Source organism: Scomber japonicus, chromosome 7 (genome assembly GCF_027409825.1).
Source record: "Scomber japonicus isolate fScoJap1 chromosome 7, fScoJap1.pri, whole genome shotgun sequence".
NCBI classification, from domain to species: Eukaryota; Metazoa; Chordata; class Actinopteri; order Scombriformes; family Scombridae; genus Scomber; species Scomber japonicus.
Window position 1 is genome coordinate 24,826,336 of NC_070584.1, and position 25,649 is coordinate 24,851,984.

General features: G+C 38.9%; 2 protein-coding genes and 1 long non-coding RNA gene across 3 annotated transcripts in view; 2 read left to right on the forward strand and 1 right to left on the reverse strand.

Annotated features, from left to right (window-relative positions):
• Positions 1-13,065, forward strand: part of anos1b (anosmin 1b) — a 50,534-nt gene extending 37,469 nt beyond the window's left edge. The window contains exons 8-15 of the mRNA XM_053322620.1: positions 280-517; positions 6,009-6,147; positions 7,735-7,977; positions 8,890-8,984; positions 10,043-10,205; positions 10,678-10,910; positions 11,607-11,750; positions 11,921-13,065. Coding sequence (XP_053178595.1) covers positions 280-517; positions 6,009-6,147; positions 7,735-7,977; positions 8,890-8,984; positions 10,043-10,205; positions 10,678-10,910; positions 11,607-11,747 — 1,252 coding nt within the window. The 3' untranslated portion in view covers positions 11,748-11,750; positions 11,921-13,065. The remainder of the gene's footprint in view (positions 1-279; positions 518-6,008; positions 6,148-7,734; positions 7,978-8,889; positions 8,985-10,042; positions 10,206-10,677; positions 10,911-11,606; positions 11,751-11,920) is intronic.
• On the reverse strand, positions 4,423-9,764 carry LOC128362022 (uncharacterized). The gene is made up of 3 exons (XR_008321609.1): positions 9,649-9,764; positions 5,023-5,114; positions 4,423-4,909 (listed from the first exon to the last, which is right to left on the reverse strand). It is a non-coding gene; the product is annotated as an uncharacterized LOC128362022 (long non-coding RNA).
• Positions 13,066-16,926: 3,861 nt separating the features above from the next.
• Positions 16,927-23,942, forward strand: senp5 (SUMO specific peptidase 5). Its single transcript, XM_053322631.1, has 9 exons — positions 16,927-17,876; positions 18,356-18,461; positions 18,714-18,861; positions 19,494-19,541; positions 19,739-19,816; positions 20,514-20,651; positions 21,852-21,935; positions 22,343-22,393; positions 22,478-23,942. The coding sequence occupies exons 1-9, from the start codon at positions 16,934-16,936 to the stop codon at positions 22,586-22,588; spliced, it is 1,707 nt and encodes a 568-aa protein (XP_053178606.1). The 5' UTR covers positions 16,927-16,933; the 3' UTR covers positions 22,589-23,942.
• The last annotated feature ends 1,707 nt before the right edge of the window (positions 23,943-25,649 follow it).

Consider the following 25,649-nt stretch of genomic DNA (forward strand, 5'->3'; position numbering starts at 1 on the left):
CACATCTTGGATCAGCAACAATATTCCAATAAAACCTTTAATAACAGATGTGGGCACAGAAATTGTAGCTTACATAGAACATGATGAGGAAAATGTCTCAGCCCCTGCTGTACTCATATCCAGTAAATAAGAGATTTAACACTGAAAACAGCTGACAGACAGGTGGAGCATCAATTTTACAGCCACTCAGTGGCATACGTGGAAGGAAATACTGCACTTTCTAGTTAATTAAAATGAATTTGTTGATATTCATGCTGACTTTGTGCTTTCTTTTCATAGGTCAAGGGGAAATGAGGTCACTGTGACAGTCTTAATACGCTGGGAACCTCCCAGGGAGGGTGACCTGCCAGTCCATAACTACAGAGTCACTTGGATGTCTCGACATACACACACAGCACACAAACGCACACATTCACTGCATGCACATACACATACAATGCACAACAACATGCACACACGGCTTACACACACACCAGAACAGGGTAAAAAGGAGAGCAACAGCAAAGTGACTCAGGGGGTAAGAAGACTTTCTGTTCATTTATTTACACTAAACAGATAACATAGTGATGGACACACGTGCATAATAATAATCTCAATCAGTGATAGTATCTCATTCACATCTAATTACAATACAGTCTTTACACATTGTTCAAAGGCTTGCATGCACACACTCACACATTTGTACTTACTATACCTTTTAGGACCTGAAAATCTGATAACCCAACCCTCTGTCTAACATTAAAGGTTGAATATGTAGAATATTTATTAAAAGCTATATTTAAAAAAAAAAAATAATACAGCCACGGGGCGTTTTGAGGGGTACAGAATGAAAGTATTGCTTTTCCATAAAAAAACATATTTAGTCTGAATTAATATTTTTAAATTTTTTTGACGGTTCGACAATGACGTTCTGACACGTTCTGTGTACATTGTACCAGCCAATTGCGGGTTGCCAGGGTTGTCTGTTGTTCCAGCGCAGCTACTGTAGGCTGGCACTGGGTGAAATGGAGTTGTAAACAAATACGGCCGTGTTGGACTTACTAAAACCAGCGTTTTTTGCTCTCAAATACAACTTTTCATCACAAAACTTCGAAGGTAAGACAGAATATCTGTTAGTCGCTGTAAATAAGTGCTTGTTTACCTTTGTATTCTTTGGCTGCTGGTTCACTGAGTTTTTAGCGCAATAATAGTGGTACTGTTGAACTCGCCAGGGTCTTAGCTTTCATATGAGATGCTATTTGTTTGTGTACCATGAAGTATCAAAACGGTAGAAATGGAAATGTGGAGAGTGGGTTGACTTTCTGACGCTATTCGGATTTTGACATTTGATCATTAACCTCTTAACGCACGCTGTTCCGTTCACGGGACGGGACGGATGTTAGGAGGTAGCCACACGTTCTTCTGAATGTTTTAAACACCAACCCTTAAACATATATATTCATGCCGTACATTGTTGGAAAGCTTAGATTGTTCTGATTCATTCAAGACCACTCACGACTTATATGGTTGCTCACAGCCGTAATAGTATTAGCGATTAGCTCGGCTAGCCACTCAGCTAAGTGAGAAAAGCTATAATGCCTACATACCTTCAAAGTCTTCCCTTTATCCACAACGATCATCTTATGACACAGGACTTTCTGTACAGCTCGCCAAGTATCCATTCTTGTGAAATATGAAATCCGTTTCCATAAAACCGGAATATTTTCCTCAATATGTCAACATGTATTTAGTCCAACACATAATGTATTAACACAAATAACAAACCATATACGGTCCGTTTACGTCATTTCCTGACCTGCGCGTCCATCTCAGAGTACACGTGACTAGATGTTTACGACCGTGAGCCTCTTCTGCTTCTGACGAAACCACACACAAGCCAATCGGTGTTTAGGATTAGGCAGTACATGCAGAGACATTGCTGCTACTCCCACTGGCATTACAATGTAATGTACCTCGGTGGTTTCAAGTCAGTTACAGCGAGGGTATGTTCGCTTCCTGTTTTCAAAATAAAAGCACCAACTCTATTGTTATGGTTTTCTTAATAATAAAAGGCAACGGGTGTTTTATTTTGTGAAAATGACCGGAAGTGCGTTACTCGCTACGGCTAACTTGAGTGGCTCCGAATTCGCAGGAACAAAACTTTAAGCAGATGTTATTTGCACAAATTAGCATCACATTGTGGATCTAAAGGGATACTTTCTCACCTAAAAAGGTTAGACATGTGGATAAAGTTGTATATTTACAGAGTTAGAGCTCAAATAAAATCCGGCACCGGACCTGGCAACCCGACTGCTGGAATTACTTTTTGGTTGTTGCGACTACGATCTCGAGACATTAGATGGCGTTGTTCTGCTCATTCTACATATTCTACCTTTATATAACTCTTTCAGACAGAAGATGTACACGTGGTGCGAGTCTACTCAATATATGCATGTCCCATATTTGACCCCCCTCATTTGATACAGCTGTCAATCTGTTTGTCACTGTTAGCTGAGGCTCCAGTCTGCAGAGTAGTTTCCTACATTTCACTGCTAAACCAGACAATTAAATTGCACTCTGAATAATTACCGTCTCAATTTCACATCTCTTTCTTTAAATAACTTACAGTCACTTTCTATCTATCTCTCTTTGCAACAAGTCAATTAAATTATATTTTAACATTAGTATCACTAAATACATTTCCATTCCTCATAGCAATGCCAGTGCTGGCCACATCCAACTTAACTCATGAGGGGGGTTGTAAAGACCACAGAAGCGGGTTTGATGACGTTGGTTTGAATAAGTTTCAACATAAAGCTGTTTTATATTTACCCCAAACAAAGTTTTAAAGGATAGGTTCACAATTTTTCAAGTCTGTCTTAAAACAGTCAGGTGCCCAAAATAAACTCTGACATGTTTTTTTTTTTTTTTTGCTGTAATTATTCGTCCTGTTTGTATCAGCCCTCAGTCATAATGATATGGTGGATATCCTCCACCATATCTGCCTAATTAGTTTTTATGTTCATCTAGGCACCTGTTTTGAGACATATTTTAAAAGCTTTGAGCCTGTCCTCTAACCCTAAAGCAACCATTTTAGAATTTTGAATGAAACTCCTTAGTCTGTAGGTAAAAATCATATTGGTCCTTACAAAGGTTGAAATACAAGAATGCAAACACCACAAACACTACTGATCTGTAGCTGCACCTGAGATATTTTACTAGGCTTTTAAACCCATGAACCACACACGCGCGCACACACACACACACACACACACACACACACACACACACACACACACACACACACACACATTCCTGTTTGTACCCTGGTTGTGATTACTGCAATGATTTTACAGGCCTCTGCAGTGCTCAAAGAGAACAGGTCCTGTAAACAGCTACTGTGTGCAAGTAGTGGTTCAAACTGAAATAACTGATTTAATTTGCTCATACACAGCATTACACAGGTAAACAAGAAACAGCACGTACAATTGTAATCTATTATGCTCACACTTAGCACTCTTTTAATATATATATTCTTAATAGTAGACCTTAAGCTACTGCAATTAATTCAGTTTAGAGAATACACAACTGAAACACCTGTGGCCAATAAAAAATCATACAAATAGGAAATGGGAATACTAAGTGGAACTATGGCATCTTAAATTCAGGATGTGGATTTATATAATGAGCAAAATATAATGAGGTGATGGCCACTAAAGTTGATTAAACATGATTTTATGGTTATTATGGTTGCAGTTTTCGAGAAGCGGTTTTATGGAGTTGCATGCTGATCGTATGTACATGTATTTTACTTTAACTTATAACTTTATATGTATAAGTTCACATGTTAACTATTTTCAATCTGGTTTTGACATATTCACCCGGAAATCATTGTCTGGCACGCTCGCTCATTTCTGAGGTCTTTTGCAGACATTCTGTGCATATGTTCCTTGTGAATCTGAAAATGCAATATTGTGCTCAGACAGACATACCATTATCTTCATGGGACATAACTTTGTTAGAGTGCTATGACAACATGTAGGCTTCACAGCACTGGAATAACATGACAACTTAGCCACATAGATTGATTGACAACAGGCTCCATAGCTGTCCTGCATTTGGATAATGTGTTTAAGTCAAATCAAAGCATCAGGGAACGGGGGCCTTTGTGAGTGAGTGTATCAGTTATCACGGCTGTAAAGCATAAGACCTGTGTGAAACTAGTGTTATATGGTTGATATTTTATGTTGAATCAGAACTATATCTTCCAACTTAACATGCTTATGTGGTGAGAAACATGAGACCAAGCGAATTATGGGATATGACGTTATTTTACAGTGATAGAGTGAGTCATTGCTCTCTCATTGTTTGCTCAATTCACAAAGAAACTTCTTCTTTCATAGTGTATGCTTGAAATTATAGTTAATGCAGCAGTGACAATTAAGAGGGTGGATCTTGCTATTATGATTATAGGTGTGATTATGATGTTAAAAAAAGCAACCAAGCAACCAAAATACCCATAATCACATCAAACAACACATATTACAGCTTCAATGCAGCAGTTATGATTTCCCATGTATTGACTGAACATTTTCCTTCAAATTTGTTCAACATTTAGAAAAAAACAAAACGTTTTGATAAAAGCGCTCTTCGCACAGGATCCCTCCACTTAAGACCCACTTAACTGCTGAAGAATGATGTGAATATTCACTTCAAGAAAAGAGAAAAAAATAAAAACATAAACATCAGAACTTCAAGGTTTTAATGCAAGCGCACTCATATGGTCCTAGCTATCCTAAGTAGTGATGGCGATCCCAGACTGAGCCTGGTGGAGCCATTTATCTGTAGTCTGGTCCTCTGTTCTGCTTGGCTGGGAGGCCTGGAATTTAAATGAGGCCCCCTAAATAGTGTTCCCTACTTGCAGCTGCATCTATGCACACACAGAGACAGTAGCATCACAACAGGTAGGAAGCAGAAGAGCATAGTTGCACTGTTAAAACGGTCTCTCATATCGTGGAAAATTCTGTATATTTTATTGCTCACCATTAAGATGATACATTCCCTCGATTTCTATATAACAAAAAAATTGTGTCAGTCAGGAATTTATGCAGGACTGGAGGGTTGTAGCATTAAACCTGTAAAAAGTAAAACGGGAAATTAGAGGAAGTATTCAAACATGGAAAAACATCTGCTGAATCAGCGCTTTTAAATATACATCAGTTTCTTACATATAATGTCCTCTGACATTATGCACTAAAATAGAAGTCCAGGCTTTTCGCCCTGTGTGTCACAAATACCCCCACACACACGTGCGCGTGTACAGCTGTACAGACCATATGTTTTGTCTATCTTCAGCGCAATGGAAACACTTCAACCCCATTTTGTCTGTAGGTCAAGAAACTGCTTTTAACTTAACTTTTGTCTCATTCTGTCACAAGTATACATACATATACAAACACACACATACACACACACACACACACACACACACACACACACACACACACACACACACACACACACACAGGCACACACACAGACTTGTTATCATCCAAGCATCTCTTTGTTGTGACTAGCTCGGATCCACACAGACAGACAGAGCTGATTGACTAAGAGCCTGTTAATTAGCTGTCAGTCAAGCAGCAGGCTAATGTGGAACAGGTCTGGATTGTCAGTCACAAGGCACGCCACATACAGTACGCCTCTCAGGATGATGATGATGAGGATTATGGTGGCAGTGAGAACGATGATTATGATAATGATGGTGGTGGCTATGGTGGCAATGTGGTTTCTATCACAGATTATATAACATTTTTTTTAATATACTGCCTGCTTTAGACTAACAGTTTAAAGTGATTGGATGTAAAGAATTTTAGACACAAGCTCATCAAAGTGACTTGATTGATGTTTTCAGTCAGATTCTAGCCAGTGAAAATAAAATCTACTACACTATTACAGACTGAAAAGAATCCAAGAAAAAACTGTTTATTTATGGTCTAATCCATCCCATTTTGTAAATTATGTTATAGGCGCAGTGTGAGCTGTGGCTGCAGGGTTTGCTGCCCGCTACTTCTTACTTCCTGTCTGTCCAGACAGTGGCCTACTGGGGTCAGAAGAGACTGAAGAGTCCCAGAGCCCAAATTGTTTTCTCTACAGTCACTCATACAGGTAAACGAAAAACAAACATCTTCTTCACAGGGCTCGGTTGTATGACCTAATATTTACACCATAATATATTTATTTATTTTTATATTTATTTGACAATAACATTGGTTATCACTGTATGTATTTCTCACAATTTGAGTTGAATCTGATTTAAGAGTAAAGCAATTGAGGGCTGGGTTAGTAATTATTTATTATTAATCTCAACTATTAACATGCTTTAGTGTGATGAGTGAGTTTCATACATGGTTGAAGTATCTGAGTGTGCTTGGCTTCAGTCTGCATTACACCTTCAATTTTGGGTGAAATATTGTGGTTTTATATTGCACTGTTTCCACCATTTCCTGAAAGCAATCTCTGTCAACACTCTGGATTAGCATAATGTTTTTAGGTACATGACATGTATAGATGGTATATGTGCAGTACTGAAAAGTTGCCTGGATATATTTAACTTTCAGGAAGAAGCACACAACTTCCAATAGGTGTAGTGTACAGTTTTGTCTTGTAGGAATACAAATAGTAATAACAATAAATAAAAGTAAGATGCTTCTTGCCAAGTAGTTTGAACTGTAGATGCACCGTTTATGTTGCTGTGATTCAACCAAACAGCCATACCACCTTCTGTAGCAACTGAGGAACTCAATCCTAAACATAAAGTCTCGTCCATATTTCTGAAAATTTTATTAACTTGCCATGCCATTAATAAATACTGTTTATGTGGCCCACAGCACCCATTTGTTAACAGAGCCATACATTATCGAGTTAATGATTTTCCTGTTAGTTCAGAGTTGGTGCGTTTGCTGAATGTCAGCATATTCTGTCTAACTACAGCTGCACTTTTTAAACACACTGACTGTTTAGTGGAAAGCGGTGATGTTAAGGGTTGTCCAGGCAACAGAGGTATTTATAGGTGACCTGTCGGTCAGCTCAACAGAGGATTATAGCCAGCTGCAGCTCAATTATCAAACCTCATACCAACAATGTTATATGGAACATATTACCATTTATAATTTAGAAGTATTAATTTTTGACACAATCCATATACAGTATTAGTCTGGTTTCTCTCAGTGCTAATGAGGGCCAGTTAGGCCAGATAAAAGCAATTAGTGTTCCTGAGTGAATTAAATAAATGGGAAAGCTAGCCACCAGCTGCACTCTCATCACCACTTCATGGTTTTCCTGGCATAATATATAACATTTATGAATTCCATGTGCTGTATAACATATATCAAGTGAGTCATATAATGTATTCTTGTGAAGCTGGCATTTTTCAGAACAGCTACTGCTACTGCTACAGCTATGCTACTTATTAAGTGCAAAATGGTTGTTGAGTGATTCAAAAATCAGTGAATATCACTCCTGCATCCCAACTTTTTGTGTGGGTTTGTAGAATGAACATTTTCTGACCACATAAAAGAGAGTTTGTGTGGATGAAACAATGGTTATTATTCATAAGCTTTGACATTCACATTATTTTTTATTTCATGCTGTCCTGTTTGTTTTCATTCCAAAGAAATGCCTTAAAATCTGCCAAACTCCATATTTTAACATTTATTATTTTTCTCCTCTCCTCTCAATCCAACTCCACCAAAGGAGAAGACTACTCCAATGAGCTCCCCTCTTCCTCCTCCTCATCTTCATCCTCCCTTCCCTCATCTCCTTCCCTCTCATCTTCCTCTCCTTCTTCCCCAGACCTCCCACTTTCATCTTCTCTCCCTCAACCTGAATCCCCCCTTAACCCCGTCACCCCTGGTGACCTACGCCTGGAGGTTGCTGCCCCTCATTACCATAATGATCAGCTGCAGGTCAAGGTGTTCTGGAAATGGTCTTACCACGGTGAGTTGATTTGGGAACACTTAACAAATTAACAACACCCTGACATAAAGCCCAGTGACACACTGTATATTATATTGGACTAGAGAAACAAACTTGGCTTGATCTGGCTCCAGCAGGTAGATAAGTACATGAAAAGTGAAAAGGTACATGTTCCACTTGCCCTTATTGTGAGTCTTTCTTTATCTACAAAGAGCACTGTGCTTTATTGATTGATTTATGCTCAACTCTAGCATATTATAGGAGAATATTAACAGTTTTTTTAACCTGAAATAATGCAGAGAGGAGTTTGCATGGGTTCTCTTGGTACTCCGGCCTCCTCTCTCAGACCAAAAATGTGCAGGTTATGTTAATTGGTGACTCTAACTTGTCCGTAGGTGTGAATGTGTGTGTGAATGGTTGTCTGTCTCTATACTGTATGTTTGCCCTGTGATTGACTGGCGACCTGTCCAGGGCGTATCCCACTTCTAGCCCCAATGTCAGCTGAGATTAGCTCCAGCTCCCCGCAAGAAAATGGATGGATGTAATGCAGAGAGGTTGGATGTGTTTATTTGTTTGCATACAGCCCCAACAACCTGCAGCAATAACATAGGCAGACTGTAGCCTGGGAGGCAAAAAAACTCCTTGAAGCACTACTCACTGCTGCTCCTTTAGCGTATTGCTCTGAGCACATGGTAGTAATTGAAGGGTGCTCAGATGAATGTATCAACTTTTTTATGAACTCCTCTCTTGTGTAGATTTTGGCAGATGGACAGTCAGAGGACAATGTTCAGAGATTTTTGAAAGAAAATCAATCTGAAAGTACAAAAGGGAGAGGACAAAAACAGGATTTTGAAAAATGACAACGAAAATTACACCCTTGCACATTTCCACTTATGCACTGTGTCTGATCTCTTATGTTTTGTTGTATTACAGCCAGACAGAGACACCCGGGTCCATACATTTTGCGGTGGCGTCCACATACCTGCAGCACTAATATTACAAGCACAGAGAGAACAACAACTGTGCAGGTATGTCTACCCTGGGTGTATTTTATGTGTCAGCGTGTTCGTGAAATAGTGTACAGGTGTTTTGTTACTCTGTGAATGTTATCATTGTGTCTCTGTTTGTATTGGAGATCTGATTTCATCACCATAACTCAGACCAGTCTGGAATGCTCTCATCCTCTGTCTGTGTATAACTTTGTCTCTCTGCCATCATCTCTCCCTGTCTCTGTGACATATCATAAATCTGTCAAACCATTGTCTGAAATATTCCAGATTTCTGTGTCTGTATTTGTCAGTTAAACTTGGCTTTTTTTTCAAAAGAGACAATCAGTCTAACCTTCATATAAACTACTGTCTCTCTCAACCAGCAATTTCTATGACACAAGCCAACACCAGAGTTTGTAGCAAGCTGAGGTGTTTGTGGATTGTCTTCTTGAGCTTGTAAACGTGTAAAAAAATGTCAATGTCATCTAAACAGACTATACAAGACTATATAAGTGCTATATAAGTGTGCATAATACACAGATAACCGCTGTACAGTATATGTCAAAGTTCAACTGAAAAATGATTGATAGGGAAACATCCAGTAACGACCACTAACCATTGTGGTGAAAAAAATATAATTTAAATCTACATTAATCCCATATTCCCTTTGAAACAGCACTTTTTAAGAGAAAACTGAACACACCACTGTTGTTCGACCGGTGACACGTTGTCCAAAGTGATCACAGGCCTACTGAGTTGATAAATATCAATGTGCTTTGTGCAATTTGTTGAGGTCACAGAACATGTTGTCTGTTCACTGAAGTTCAGGCTTTTCAAACTGTTACGCCATCTCTCACCATTGGAAGCTGCCAACCTGAAAAGCTGCCAAGTACAGCTTTAAACTGGTGTTTATTTCAACATGGAGCTAACAAGCTGCTTATATGAGACAGGTTCCCAAACAAAAAAAGTGGTAATGTGTATATTTTCAGGGACCTTGTAATAGGTCAAATTTAACAAGCAGCTGTGTGCAGTTTACACTATAATATCTCTTTAATCACAGTTTTTATCCTTAATCTGACTATATTTCCTTCCTCCAGGGTACCCATCACACCATCACAGGTCTGCTCTTTGCCTGTAAGTACCGGGTCACTGTGGCATTGCAGACTGACCTGGGATCAGAGGCCGTTGCCTGGGTTACAACCCCGACTTGCTCCTCCATCACCGTCAGAGGAGGCAAAGCTTTGCCCTGCAACACCGAGGGTAGGAGGAACTAAATCAACACACATACACACACATGCACACACACAAACACACACACACACATGAATGAAGAGATCTACTGACCTGCTTTAATCCTGTAAACCCTTAAATCCTTCATTAAGAACTATTTTGTTTCCATTTGTCTCGTCTTCTCTTGGGAACATAAGACAGCAAACACAGAACTATACATACACTGAAACTCTATATATTGTATCACAATATTCACTACTAGTCTTCAAGGTTTCTTAAGCAATGGTTTTTATGCGTACAGCCAACCAATTTAATGCAGTTGATGGTTGCCTTCACATACTTGTCTTTTATGGCTAATCACTGACTTAACCCTGATTATGGGATTTTCTACAGTTTATTAGTGTGATTATTTTAGGATAAAGTCATTATTAGACCTCCTGAGAAATAATTTAGAAACGTTCTGTAAGTGAGGGAAATGTTCTGTGCATTTTGTTTGTGTCAGAGCGCCTCCTGGCAGGCAGAAAAGTGGTACTGCGTCCAGAACGGCTGACCGCAGATTTCAAACAAGTGAACGGCACCCTGCTCACCACGTTTCGCTGGAGGATGTCCCAGCATGCACTGGACCCGGCAGCTGTTGAGGGGTTCCAGTTCACCTGGACGATGCAGTCAGGGGTTAACATGGCAACTGAAGGCCAAGACGACACTCTTATCTCTCAGACGCAGACAATCGCACCGGTGAGACAGAAAGAGAGGTCTAAGCAATGGCAGCATTATCAAGTATTATTTGTGTATGAAGTTCTGTCATTTCACAAAAGTTGAGTAAAAGTTGTAAAATAAAGAAACATCATGAAACAGCATTTACCTACAGTAGACAAGGTGATATGCTATATTTGTCTTGTCAACAATTTCCATGAACAGATTAAAACCAACAATGAATTGACCTCATTCCTGTGTGGCACAGAGCTTCATGATTAACCAAAAACATTTAAAAACATATCAGTGAGTGACATTGTTGTTCTGGGTGACATATTCCTTTGTTATCATGAACATGGGAACTGTAGTTTATATTGAGTCAATCACACATGCACTGTGTTGTTGCTGAAAATAGAGCACCAAATGTGTGAATGACACATGAATTTGAATAATACAGTGCTATGGAAATTATTTTGCCTCTTTCGAGCATTGTTGGTTTTAGTCTTTTCATGGGATTTGTTGGCAATAAGAAAAATACAGAATATAATTATCATTGTCCTGTAACATATATAGTTAAGTTATTTTTATTTTTTCCTCATTGAAAGACTTGTGTAGAGGAAATAATGTGCGTGTGTGTGTGTGTGTGTGTGTGTGTGTGTGTGTGTGTGTGTGTGTGTGTGTGTGTGTGTGTGTGTGTGTGTGCGTACATCTGCATTAATCTTGTTTCTCACTCCTCAGTCTCAGCGGTTGGTGGTAGTTCAGGGTCTCCAGGGTGACAGTGTTTACCAGCTGCAGCTCCAGGTGTTAACAGCAGGGGGCACCAATGGCGCTGCAGTCTCAAAGACCATTCACACCCCAGTGATTGATTCCACACAGTGATAGGTATCATTGCACCTTTACCTAGCACACAGTCTATTCAAATTCAATAGTCATACTTTTATTCTGTTACTTTATCAAATCTCTTACATTCCTGAATATTTTGAGAATATGTTGCCATGAATGGATAAAACTTCATCATCTGCCCGCTTAATCATGCCAATCATCTCCTACAGGTCCCAACCCTACAGTCCCCATCTGCTACACCACTGCCATCTTCACCAACACCCACTTTTATACTGTCTTCCAAAGTGCAACAAGGTTTCATCACAGTTCAACTTCAAAAAATGTGACCAAAGCTGTAAAATATAGAAATGTCTTCTTTGTAAAGTTGATCATTTGCTAACATGACAGGTATTTCCTACTCATATTCTGTCTCTCTTATACTTCAATCACCTTTCCAACATCAGGAAAGTTGTGCGCTTGCTCAAATGAAATAAAAATGATTTGTATTTCAGTCATGAATCAGCTTACCCAAGTCAATATTGTTTTGTAAAAAATGTAAAAGATGTCAATTTAAAAAGCTCTCAGTACTCACATATAGTCTCAACAGTGAAACTTGTATCTCTGCACCACACTTCTTCAGTTTTTCATTAGATCTGCAGCATTTTTCTAAAGAATTCATCATGGCATTAGTACCACAGTTAATACTGCAGCATTGCATGACATGTATATGAAAAGTGCTTGGCTGCATATATTCATGTTCAATGTTTAGATTGGACTAATAAGGTCATTTCTAATCACTTGACATCACTGGAGCCAAATGACACATGTAAAGAGACATTGTATGCCTGTTGTTTATCATGCAAGTAGAGAATAATATAGCACTGACCTTATGTACAAATAGAAATGTATAGCAATAGAATGACTGTGTTTATTTCAATGCATTATCTTTGACATCAGTGGGTGTGTATGCTGAAGCCTTGAAGTAAGCTCAGATATATTTGAATTTTTTCATTTGATGTTTTAAAAAAGCTTATTTCTTTTTTGTTTTTTGTGTTAACTATAATTTGTCTGAATTTGCTTGTTTGATACATTTTTGGCCTGCTCCAGCATTAATATGCATCATGCTTCACCCAAACTGTGATATGTGACATTTCCACACAGTTAATATAGCTATGCCTGTGTCAATTTGTGACATTGATTTGAAAAGGCTGATAATTATTATGTTAATATGCCCTTTTTAATTACCCTTGTTTTTGTTTACTTTGACATTTTACTGTTTATAATTTTGTACTTAATTCTTTTACTCATTGACAGTTAGTCTTATTTATTGTTATCCTGTCTTTGTTTTTTGTAATTAAATGATATCAAGATACAACATACGTGTTTTGTCTCAGTAATCTGGCAATAAGTATATGGTTGAAACAGGTATAATATTTTAGCTCTGATCTGAACATTTTCTCTCTCGTGAAATTCAAACTTTAGAAACCTTACTGAGGCTTGTTATGAGTAAATGACAGTAGTGGGGTCAGGGTTGTAGGTCCCTTTAAGGACAATGAGATCACATATACATTATGTGTATTTTATAAGCTACATTGATAGTTAGTTAGACCCATTTTTGAAAATTTTGAATAGTTTTAGGCAAACACATAAATGAATAATTGATTTAGAACTTCCCTGTCAGAGTTTAATCCTGGGTAGTGCAAATCAATTTTTGAACAAGCATTTGGAAAATAAACTACAGAACGTATGATTTAAGTCCTCATCTGCTCAGAAATGGGGTTTTTAGGCTTGTTCCTTCAGATGGATGTTTGAGCTCTATTGCTAAAAATATGTATGTGCAAAGTTTGACACTTAAAAGCTGGCATTTATCTGCTGGAAAATGAAACGTTTCTTTGTTGAAGTTACAGGGGTGTGCCCTATAAGCATGATTTTGACATCACAAATATTTTAGAAGCTCCATCAAATAAGCAACTTACACAAGTGTGATGTGGAAACATGAAGCCTCCGGTGCACACTGAGATTGGACTTTACAGTGAAGTAGGAGACATCTTCAATGTAGGAGACATTTTCAATGTTGATTGGTTGTCTCTGTGCCTCTCTCTTCTCCCGTTCTCCCTCTTCTCTCTTTCTCTCTCTCTCCCTCAACCCCAACCAGCCAAGGCAGATGGCTGCCCACCTATAGCCCAGTTCTGCGCATGTGGGAATGTTGGGTCTCTTTAAATTAAATTAAAGGATACGGTCTTGACCTGCTCTATGTGAAAAGTGCCTTGAGATGACTTTTGTTGTGATTTGGTGTAGAAATAAAGATTGATTGATTGATTGATTGATTGATCTTGTCAAACATTTAAAATAAAAAATGATTACATATTCATAGAACCTGGATTTGTAATCACGGAGAAGGACGAGTTTTCTCTTTCAACTTCTAACTAAGCAATTGAACTGAAAATAAAAATAAATAAAACATTTCAGACAAATTAGTATTCAAAGTAGAGTATTTTAATACGTCTTAAAAGTGTCCGGAGATGATCTTCAATATAATAAATAAAATACGACAAATGTAGATAAAACATTTTAGAGGGTTTTGTGTAGTCAAGCTGCAGGTGGGAGTAAAAACCCAAAGGGTCTTCGGGAGATTATCCGGAAACAGCCGAAATTGACCCCGACGACGTGACGCAATCAATGAGCGCCGCCAGTTTGGATTGTTGTTTCTTCAAATCGTGGTCAGACGAATCTCAAGTTTGTTTTTTCACAGACAAGGTAGTGTATATGAATGTTTATCCCTACTGTTAGTCTCAATTTTCATCGTATGCTTAATAACAATACCAGTAATGACTCGCAACTCCTTCTTTGTTCTCAAACGCCTCCAACTTCCTTCTGAAAATGGAGGAAATGTTTTGTAGCCGCTGGTTTGTGTTTTCGCCTCTTTCTTTGGCTGCAGATAGCTAACTTAGCTAGCGTCAAGGGAATGATTAACTTATGCATGAAAGAAAATCCATATTGGACATACTTAAATGAATTGATGGTCCTGTGAATCCGTAGAAGATGGGCGAGTAGCCCGGTTAGCTTAGCAAACGCAAATCTGGTTTCCTTTTTCATTACTTCACGCTAACTTCATTAACTTAATGGACTTACAGTCGCGTGTAATGTGTCAATATACATTAAATGTTTGCCGCGTAGAAGTGTTGTTAAATGTCGTAAGACTACTTCAGAGAGATGGGTTGCACAAAATACCAATTAGCACCTTTTTATTTTGTAATTAGGATGCATTTGCTAAAGAAGTCAGCTACCTGCAGGCTAAAACATCAAATGAAGGGCAGACCGCATTTTATCAGCGAACCACCTGTTAATTGAGGATCAATTGATGAACTGATGCTGCACAGTTGATGAAATACAGAATCCTCCATTAAACAAGTCTAGTTATATTTTTATCTTCCTGCCTAACAGTGAAGAGTAATGAGAGATCAGTGGCATATGGAGATACGAATAGAGCTAAATCTACAGTGAACATGGAAAAACTCATTTAGATTCAGACAGTGCCCATGGTGTGTTTACTTGGAAATGGGGACATTTGTGGTTCACATCTGTAATCATACATTTAGATGAAACTCCTTCAGACTATAATCAAACCGTCCTCAGTGGGAATTGTAAAAATGAACCCCCAAATCTTACATAGGACAGGATTTATATTATATTCCAATGGTTGTGGACCACATAGTCAGGACTGCTTTCACACTTAAGAGACAAATAAAGCAGAAAAACATAATTGTAAATGTCTTCAAGTCATACATTGTGAAGCGTCAGATCAGGAGTGCTCTTTTGAATTTTCTTCACCACAGTTGTAATATTCTGTTGTATTTCAGATTCATTTTAGATGCTGCTATTATACTTTTTGTTGATTATTCAGGTATCAATATTTAATACACTCAATTCTGACATCCATCGACTATCGTATACCTTATCATAGCAATATCCAACTGACCATTTTATTATTTTTGTTATAATTATTTTTGTTTATATTTGTGTTAGTTTATTTAGTTAATGTATATAATTTAACATTTCTTTTACATTTGTACCTCATCTTTGGCTGCTGTAGCATTTTAATTTCCATATGGGATTACAAAAGTCTCTATATATGTAATTCCAGCAGCAGTATCATAACTACAGTTTGGCTTTTCTTAATCGATTCAGATAAGAAACAATCTGCAGATATGCAGCTGCTGCTTTTTCTCTGGGTTCTTGACTTGCTTGTGAACCCCTTTGTGACAATTCAATTATCTAGCTACCTGGGATGATTTTACTAAGAAATGTTATTGATTCTTTTTGTCTTTCCCTGTTTCTTTCATGCTTCCTTAGCACTTTTTCTTCTGTCTCTGATTAGGAGACCATGGTGGTGTTATTATTCCAGGCAAAGTCTAGCTACCACTGAGGACCACTCAAAGTATACCTCCCAAGTTTACGCCTGCTGCCATCAGTAACCTGTATGGTGGGAAAAGCTTGAAAACAAACTACTTTTCTACACAAAAAAGGTGGTTGACAGAAAAACACTTGCAAAGAAGAAGTGACGGGATTGAGAAAGAACACACCGCAACACTTAAAATTCAGCGGACCAAAGGGGAGGAGGGGACAAGAGTGTGGAGAGAGGTGTTGGGGATGGGGCTGAAGAGCCAAAAGAGGACGTCATGGTTCACAGCGACTCCGCTTCCCCAATGAAAACACCACTATCAGTATCACCTCATTTAACGGCTTCTGCTACAGCACCTCCACTTGTGCCTCCCCCTTCAGATACTACTGGTCAGGATCTAACCCAGACCCCGGCAAAACTCCTCACTTCAGACATTACCTCCAACGCAGACTTGACCCAGCCCTCTACACAGACTCTTGCTGATGCTGAGTCCCCTGTTTTAACCCTAGGAAAAGCACTTACAGCTAACTCAAGCCCAGCATCAGACTGGACCACCTCAGAGACAACAACCCCTGCTCAGGCCACAGCCAATGGACGCACATCAGGCAGAAAGAGGACTCCTAAGGCTTGTGACTGCTGTGGCCCAAACAGTACTGGGCACAATGTCAAAACCCCAGTCAGAGGAAGGGGAAGGGGGAGAGGGAAAGGGAGGGGCTTTGGTAGGGACTTCTTGGACACCCCTACAAGGAAAACTGGGGGCCAGCTGACACGCATCAAGAGCTTTGATTTGACCAAGGACATGGTAGAGGAGGAAAAGGATGACATGTATGAGAAGGTGCAGATGTCTGTATTAGTAGCTGATACTCAGTCACAACCCCCTGTTACCCTGCCTGTCGATACCTCCCTGCTGGATGGACCAATAAGGAACTGTGTTGCTCCAGAGAAGGGGGCCATGCAGAAAAATGAGGACATGTCAATAGAGGGTTCAGGGGACGCTGGCACAGGAGTGAAAGAAACTGGGGACAGCAGCGATGTGGAGATGAGGTTGCTGGGGACGGCAGGCAGGAAATGGTCAGCGGTTAGAGGCAGAGGAGGGAGGGGTAAGGTGGGAGCTACGTTTGCGTCGAAAATGGAAGTAGACGTCGGAATGAAGATGGGCTCTGCAGGTGGTGTTGTCGGTTCTAAGACAGATGCCTTAACTGAATCAGTGTTAGCACATGTGCACAAGGAAAACAAGGATGCAGAGATGGAGCATGAAGAGCAGAAAGACTCCATTTCCGTTAAATCTCCGTTAGGAAACGGAGATACGATAAACCTGTCTGAAACAGAACTTGAAGGGGAGGACAGCATGAACTTGACTAAACCAGAAAATGGAATACTCCCCATTTCAGGGCAGTCAGGTTCTGCTTCAAGCCCAGGAACTCCCCAGGACCTCGACTCTGCGATGCAGGTGGACGAGACTCCTGACAGAACAGACTCGGTGTCCTTACCGGAAACTCTTTCCAACGGAAACGCCACCACACCAACAGACCATGACCACAGACCCACACCTACGGAGATGGAAACGCTTTCTTCTCCAAACCAGTGTCCGGTTTCAGTGAGCAGCATGCAGCACAGCTGGGCATTAAGAGATCACAGGCTGTACTGTGCGCCAGGGACCTGGGAGAAACAGCAGGTGGAAGAAGAGTCAGGTACAGATCAGTCAAAGGAAACACACGGAGGAGAGATGGATGGAAAGATGCTGAATAATGAAAGCCTGGAGCAGCTTACTGATATGGTCCACGGTAAGATGTGTTTTTGAGCCCACCACATAAAATATATATCATCATCCCTCTGAGTTTGTTCAAATGAAAGCAGTATAAATCATTGATACAATACACACTTACTTGAACTAATGATAGCTTAGTTAAGAACTTCTCTAGGATATTTTCTTATTTCCAGAAAAAGAAATTAATCATGAAATGGTGAATAGAACAGTTGTAGGGAATATACACAATAGGAATTAGTATTTTCAGTATTTTTGATGATGAAAAAAAGTTAGGATTTGCTGTAGTGGGATAGCATCTTAGTGGCTCCAGTATTTTTTTTGTTTTTTTTACAGGTCATGTGTATATAGTCAGGACTGCAGTGTTGCCACAAATAAGTCAAAATTGTTCCAAGTCCAATCAAGTGGTGTGCAATTGTGTAAATATAATTTGCCTGGTTAACTAGACATAATCAGTAAGTCATGTTATAACTTGTTGTGTGATTTCCTCTCATTTAGAATTTCTGGAGAGCTTCTATATAAAATATGGCAGTTTCATTCCTCTGAGTGAGACAGATGTCCTGGAGTACCTGAAGAAGAACGGCAACTGTGACCTCAGCAACAAGTTAGCATTTAAACACACACACACACACACACACACACACATATATATATATATATACATTTTGTCTAAATGCACCTGTCTGGATATTAATGAGGCAATGTTGAACACTGTAGATAGAATCTCTACTATCTCTAGCTATAACAGAGGATTTTACATGAATCCAGTGATAACGGTGAAACAGTACTGTACATACAAACAGCAGAAAGTCAGTTAAATGAGGCTGCATCTCTTCTGTCGATGTGTTTGCTTTAGGGGACTAAACATCAAAGGGGAGATGACTCGGTACAGGGCAGGGCTGGCCTCTGCTCCTATTTCGGGCTTCATGGTGATGTATAACAAACACACACTGAGCCTGGAGGACCTTAGCACACTGGAGGAACAGAACTGGCTTAATGACCAGGTAAGGAAGTACAGAGAGTGAATGCTTTTTTTCAAGCAAAAAGTTCCAGGAACTATGGAACCAGAAGAACTAGAAGTCCCTGTTGTGCTATTTTATGTTTCCACTGTATCTGAAGAACTGAACAGATTATGCAAATTGGACCCATGACGAATTTAAAAAACGTCAGCATTTGAAATGCAGTATGAAAGGAAACAGAAGAGTCATCCTGTTTTTACTGTTGCTTGATGTCTGACATCGAATTAATAAATGAAAGGGATAAATGCAGAAGAGGAAAATAAAACTGAAACTCATGAAGGCCTGTTTACACAATACACCATCTGTTGGGAGTTTGATGGTTATTAATTTCTGCTTTAGAATGTTACTGCCACCAAACAATCAGAAATAAAGACATTCACTGTTCACTATGTGAAATGCAGGTGGAGGAAATTAGCCCCTCAAAAGGTTCTTAGTCACGTGGGAAAGTTCCCAGAGAGAATAATACAGCTTTGTACAGCAATGCAGAAACCTTATCATAGTTTTCTCAATTCTCACTCTGTCCAGCTTTTAGTGAGGATTTTGACTTTTGATTCAGACTCAGACTGAAACCCTTCTTCATTTGGCTCCTTGTCTGTGTGTCTGGCTGTGTCTTGCAGATTATCAACATGTATGGAGAACTGATTATGGAGGCAACAGAGCACAAGGTAGGCGTTCAAAATGTTGTAGCATACGACTATATATATATATATATTTTTTTTTAAAAAGGCCCACTGTAGCAGTCTAAAATTGTAATGGATCAGCTCAAGGTCCCAGAGATAATATTTAGATTCTTAGACATTTTTTATTTTATGTTATTAAATTGCTAAAAGACTAAATGTGTTTTATTATTTATCTCTTACAGGTTCATTTTTTCAACAGCTTTTTCCACAAGCAGCTGGTTGCCAAGGGTTATGATGGTGTGAAAAGATGGACTAAAAAAGTAAGGAGGGAGGGTGGAACAGTTTGGATATTTTTTTTTTTTTTTTTTAAAGGAAGAAAAAGGTCTGTATACTGTGGCTCCCTTAGATGTAATTTATGCATCTTCAGACTGATGAAGAGTATGTAGCCCCAAACATCACTGGTGGATGTCTCATTAAATTGGATCTAAGGGAGCTACAGTGTGCAGACCTTTATCTTTCTCTTGTACATCATGTCTTTGGTGCAGCACCTATTTGAAGTTTATTGGACGTGTGCATCTGCTACACTTTTTGATACAGTCTGGAAATGTGTAATTTTTCAGCTGTTTTGACAGTAACTATAATAGCTGCACCTCAATATCATGTTCTCAGCTTTTAATCTGCTATCATTTCACAGTTAATACAGGAAACCAAATTTGGCCTGCTAACCCCTGTTGGCAACCACAGTCTAAATTCAGTGTGCTAACTACATAAAAGCATTGTCTAGTAAATGGGTATTGTAATTCTTGTAACCACCATAACTTATAACTTTCAAACCACTGCACTGTTTCAACCTGCAAGTAGAGGAAGTTGAACACTAGTGTCAAACAGAAATGCTGATGAAACATTTGTCTTATATAAAGCAATAATTGTCTAACACTTGGACTGCTGTATTGAGGAACATTTTGTGGCTTAAATATCAAATTTGTGTGCATGTGTGTGTTTGTGTGATTATTTCAGGTCGATCTGTTCTCCAAGTGGCTGTTGCTAATTCCCATCCATTTAGAAATCCACTGGTCTCTCGTCACAGTTACTATGGCAACCAAAACCATCAATTACTACGACAGCCAAGGCATTGTCTTCAGACACACAACAGATGTGAGTGCCTCTGTGCATACGGTCGTTCTTTTACTCTTTTTTTTGTTTCTGTTTGTTTGTAGATTTTGAAAACGTCTGTAGAGCAAAAGACTGCTAATGAGATTTGATCATCACTAATCCAGGTTTCCTCCTCTCTGCCAGGATAAGTCATTGGACCATCAATTTCTGGCCAGAAACTAGCAAGAATAACTATTATATAACTAATTTCATTGTAGGTTGTTGTGAACCAGAACAAAGTGCACAGACTTTATATTAGTAGATAATGCTTGAAGACAGTTTGGACAGACTGTTTTCTTTTGGTTTGCTGTGTTTAATCAACACAGTTTGGGAAAGTTTCAATACAAATGTCATCATTTATGAAAATGAATGCAAGTAAGTGAATAGTTGCTTTGTCAGTTGATGGTGCACTGAAACTAAAGAGGAAAGAACAGCTTTGATGCAGACGTGCATATACTTGTGTAATGTCATCACTTAAGAAGTTTGACTTCATTACCTATGCTATTAACATGCTATTCTATCACACACCCTGATCATTTATTGTATACAAATTCAACACATCTACAGCCAACTTGTAGCTGTAATGAGCAGTTTCAAAGTCTGGTGTTACAGACGGGTCATATTTTGCACTGCCTGGACTGCTAAAAAAAACACATACAATATGTTATTTATTAAATCTGAAATTGCATTAAAATTCACAGAAAATGTTTGGTAAAAAATATATAAATACAGTAATTATTTCACTCTTATAGTGGAAACGTAAATGGGAATGCCCACTCAGTACACACACAGTGTCTTCCTATCAGACTCGCTCACTTTTAGAGCATGAAAAACTGTCCAGCTGCTGCATGACAAGAGCTCTGAAGGAGTAAGCCAGGAGCAGAACTGGAGCTTCAAGACAAATAAGACCTGCAAGTCTCATCAGTAAAATCTATGTTAGATCACATGGGAAGAAGTTTATAGAAGGAAATGGCTTTTTGCCACTAAAACATTTGCTTCCACCAAAAAAATGTTTTTAAGCTACAAAATGATATAAGAAACAATTTACCTGCCTTTAACACAACTTTCCTCTCTCTGTGTGTGTGTGTGTGTGTGTGTGTGTGTGTGTGTGTGTGTGTGTGTGTGTGTGTGTGTGTGTGTGTGTGTGTGTGTGTGTGTGTGTGTGTGTGTGTGTGTGTGTGTGTGTGTGTGTCCTCCTATCAGAACATTATGAAGTACCTTCAGTCTGAAGCTCGAGAGAAGAAGCAAACAGCTTTCCAGAAAGGCTGGAAGATCACTATCATCAAGGTAACTTTAAAATCTATTTGTAATTCTCATATGGTTCACATTGTAGCCTGAAATAATTCATAATGCCCAGCAATGTGGATGTTGGTCAGCTTAAAAAATGAATGCAGAAATATTACTGCTAAGTTGATTTTAATAAACATTCAGACGTGAATTGTTATCATTAAAACTAATATTTAAAGGCTAAATAAAAATGTGGAACACTGACCGCTTATTAAAGCAAATGGGTAAACCGTTTTTGGTTCAAATGTTTTTATTTCTATATTTATTTCTTAATCTCTCATGTCTCACTGCAAAGTCAAAGAAGTAAAACATAAATACATACACTGCACACACACTGTTCAGTCCATCAGCTACAACTGAAATGTGTATTCTGGCTCCTTGCTAACTGGGATTTGTTGACTCCTCAGGGTATTCCTCAGCAGAAAAATGACAGCGACTGTGGAGTTTTTGTCCTCGAGGTGAGACATTATTCTTTCCCACCTTTCCATCCTCCCCGTACTGTCTTTCATTCATCACATTGTCTTTCTGTCTGTGTCTGTCAGTACTGCCGACGTCTCTCGGTGAAGCAGCCTCTGCAGTTCAGTCAGGAGGACATGCCTCGCATCCGCAAGAGACTCTACAAGGAGCTGTGTGACTGTCGCCTCAACGATTGAATTACTGAATAACAGCCACCTTTACTCACTCACTGCTTACCTGGTTACATGAGACGGTCTGTATAAGCCTGTTTTATTGACAGCCTGTTTCACTAGCTAACTCACAACCTGACTGTTTTCCAGGAAGTCACAACTGCCTGTGTGACTGACGGCAGTGGTTGGTCACTTTTGAGTTTTTGTGACTGAGTTCAATAACTGTCTACTTCAGCAGATTTTTACTTGCAAACTTGGAAAGAACTACTGATATGGCCCCCTACTGACAGCCCAAAATGCTGGACACGTACACTTCAGGTTGCTTTTGCTTTCTACGTTTAGCATCCCCAGCAGATTTCAACCAAACAGCCAGTTGTAAGGACATGGGCGCTCTTACTTGGACTTTATAATGCAGGTGTTGGACCAGCTCGGACCAATACAATGGACTTTTCCTTCCAAAATGGAGTGGCCTTACATCCCGGACGGCCATTTTAAACTAAGTGACATTTTTAACTGTTTATTTTATGCTGAATTTAGTAACAGCATCATGGTTACAGTTACAGTTGTTTTCTAACATGTTATAAAGCTAGGAAGTGCGATTCAGTGGACCAGCTTGTTCACTTAAAACTTGAAGGTTTGAGTTGGTTTTGTTCTCTTGGACTACAAACATTTGCACGGTTAGAGGCCTACCCATCGAAGACTTCAGATTATCAACTGAATGTACTGATGACGTCTTCTTCCAGGCTGCCTCGCAGGGTGGTGACTTAACACCGTACAGGCTAATGGCACATTTTGGCTGTGGCTTGAAACAGGGATATAATTTTGCAAGTTAGTTTTTGTTTATTCTTTGAGTGTCAGGTTTTTTTTGTCAACTTACTCCAAATAATTTCTTTCTCAAATTCCAGTTTTCCCACCACATTATCCCGTGCATTTTGTTTTGTTTTGCTGTGATCACATCCTTATTGTAGGTTTTGCACAAGCATTTTTTTCCCAGTTTTTTCAGCTATAAGCCATTGTTTGATAACAGTTTGTTTGACTCCATCAGTTTGTCATGCTAGTTATTAAATTTCATGTTAAGCTGTACAGCTAGCTGCTGATGGGAGGACCACAGTTCTTGATTTTTAACCAACCTTACACTGTCAAGACAAACTTCTTCATATAGATGCATTAACAGATGCAGAAAGACTTGGTTATAGTCTTGATGTTGAAACAAGTGGACCTCACTTATTTTCTGTCCAGCCTGGATTTTGTTGTTATATTACCTTATATGTATTTACATACTGTATTGTACTTTTACTTGCCAACTACTGTACATGCTTGCTTTGGCTAAAAACCACAGTGGTTTATTGACTGTTTTTATTGTTATTAAAAGGCCAATACTGCTGGGAAGTTTGTTGCAGGTTTTTGAGGAGTGCAATACAAATCACACAAATGCTTAATTCATAAGGAAACATGGAGGCAACGTCATGCAGTGACAGGAATGGTGTCTTCGCTCCACTTAGTAGTGATAATTTAGTTTTTGGGGGCTAAAAATTTCCATTCTGATCAAATCTTGTGCATAGATAACCACATTTATCCAGCAGCGCCTTTTTCACGTTTTTCCTCTTTCAGATGTCCTTGAGATCCAGCTCTGATAAAAAAATAAATAAATAAATAAAAAGTCAGAAGAGGCATTGACTCACTCCTGATATCAATAACCTTCAGGGGAATATACAATATACACTTTATATGAGCGGATAACAGAAAAGACTTTCGAGTTAAATTTGTTCTTGCAAAGCAGATAATGACTGAGTGTGACTTCAAAGTTAATTTTATCTTGTTATCAATCCTCTTTCCCATCAAAGTTAAATCAAGACAGTCTAAAGAATTAATCTTTTTTTTTCCTTAACTGGGAAATCAATTTTTGCACTTGATGAAGAAAAAAACTGCAGTATCTTATTGGTTTGTAACAGATCAATGTACTCTTGTTGAGCTTAATTAAATACTGCATTACTACAATTAACCAGAAGAGGGGGGCCTACATTAGTTATTTTCATCTTGCTATACCTAATACCTTGAGTGTCTTGCTATGGGCATCCCAACGGGAACACCTACTGACATGGGTGCTTAAGCAGTGCCTTCTGGGTGAGGGATAGTCTAGTATTCATTATGCAGGTTGGACTGCTTAAATGCTACATACTCTAATGTCATAATTAGCATTACACAGGCCTGTAAATTAGTTGACCTTTGAAAAGCAGGTTTATGCTAATTATGTGTATTACGTTAAAGCAGATTCCAGTTTGAGATGACTTTTTAGATGCATCTTTATCATTCTCAGTCTGTGGGGAGTGCTTTCTTTAGTTTTGCACAGATAAAACTTAGATGCCTGCCTGTTTGGTTTTTGATTCTTTGATTGCATTCAGTACTGTGTTTCATATTTAATCACATCACCTGAAAGAGCATTAGTATAATAGTATTACTAATTACTGTGGTACTTAGTAAAATAATGATACATGTATCAAATGAGACTAAGTCTACAGCCATGTCAGCAGCTGTTTGGCAAATATGTTTTTGATGTTCACCTTCATGTTATCATGCTAATGTTCTACTTAATTGTTTAATTAGTTTTTACAGTATTTCATGAACCGTATATTGGACAAATCCAATCTATCCTAAATAGTTAAGCTATTTCAGCCCTCAGTTTAAGGACATCATTTGTGGTTGGCAATAATGATGTGAAGACAGTTTGGACATACAGTAGTGGTGTCTGTCTTCCTCTCACATCAAATCTAATTCAGCAGGTCTCATTTCAGGCAGGTTAAGTGCTGCTAAGCCGTCCTTTATCTCTCTAATGTGGAGAAAGGATAATGGGATAAAAGGCAGGAGAAAACGGCTATCCTTGTGTGTGAGAGTTGGATAAATGCTGGCTAGTGCACATCTGATCTCATCCTAGCTGGACTTGTCCTCTGTCTTTCTTTCAGTCCACTTTCCTCTCTGTTGGCCCTCTTGTCTTCGTGACGCCTATCTGTCTGGAGCCCCCAACTTCAACTACAGCTTTGCTTTTTCCCGAGGGAAATTTTGTTTTGCAGCCAGGGCTTAAAATACTCAT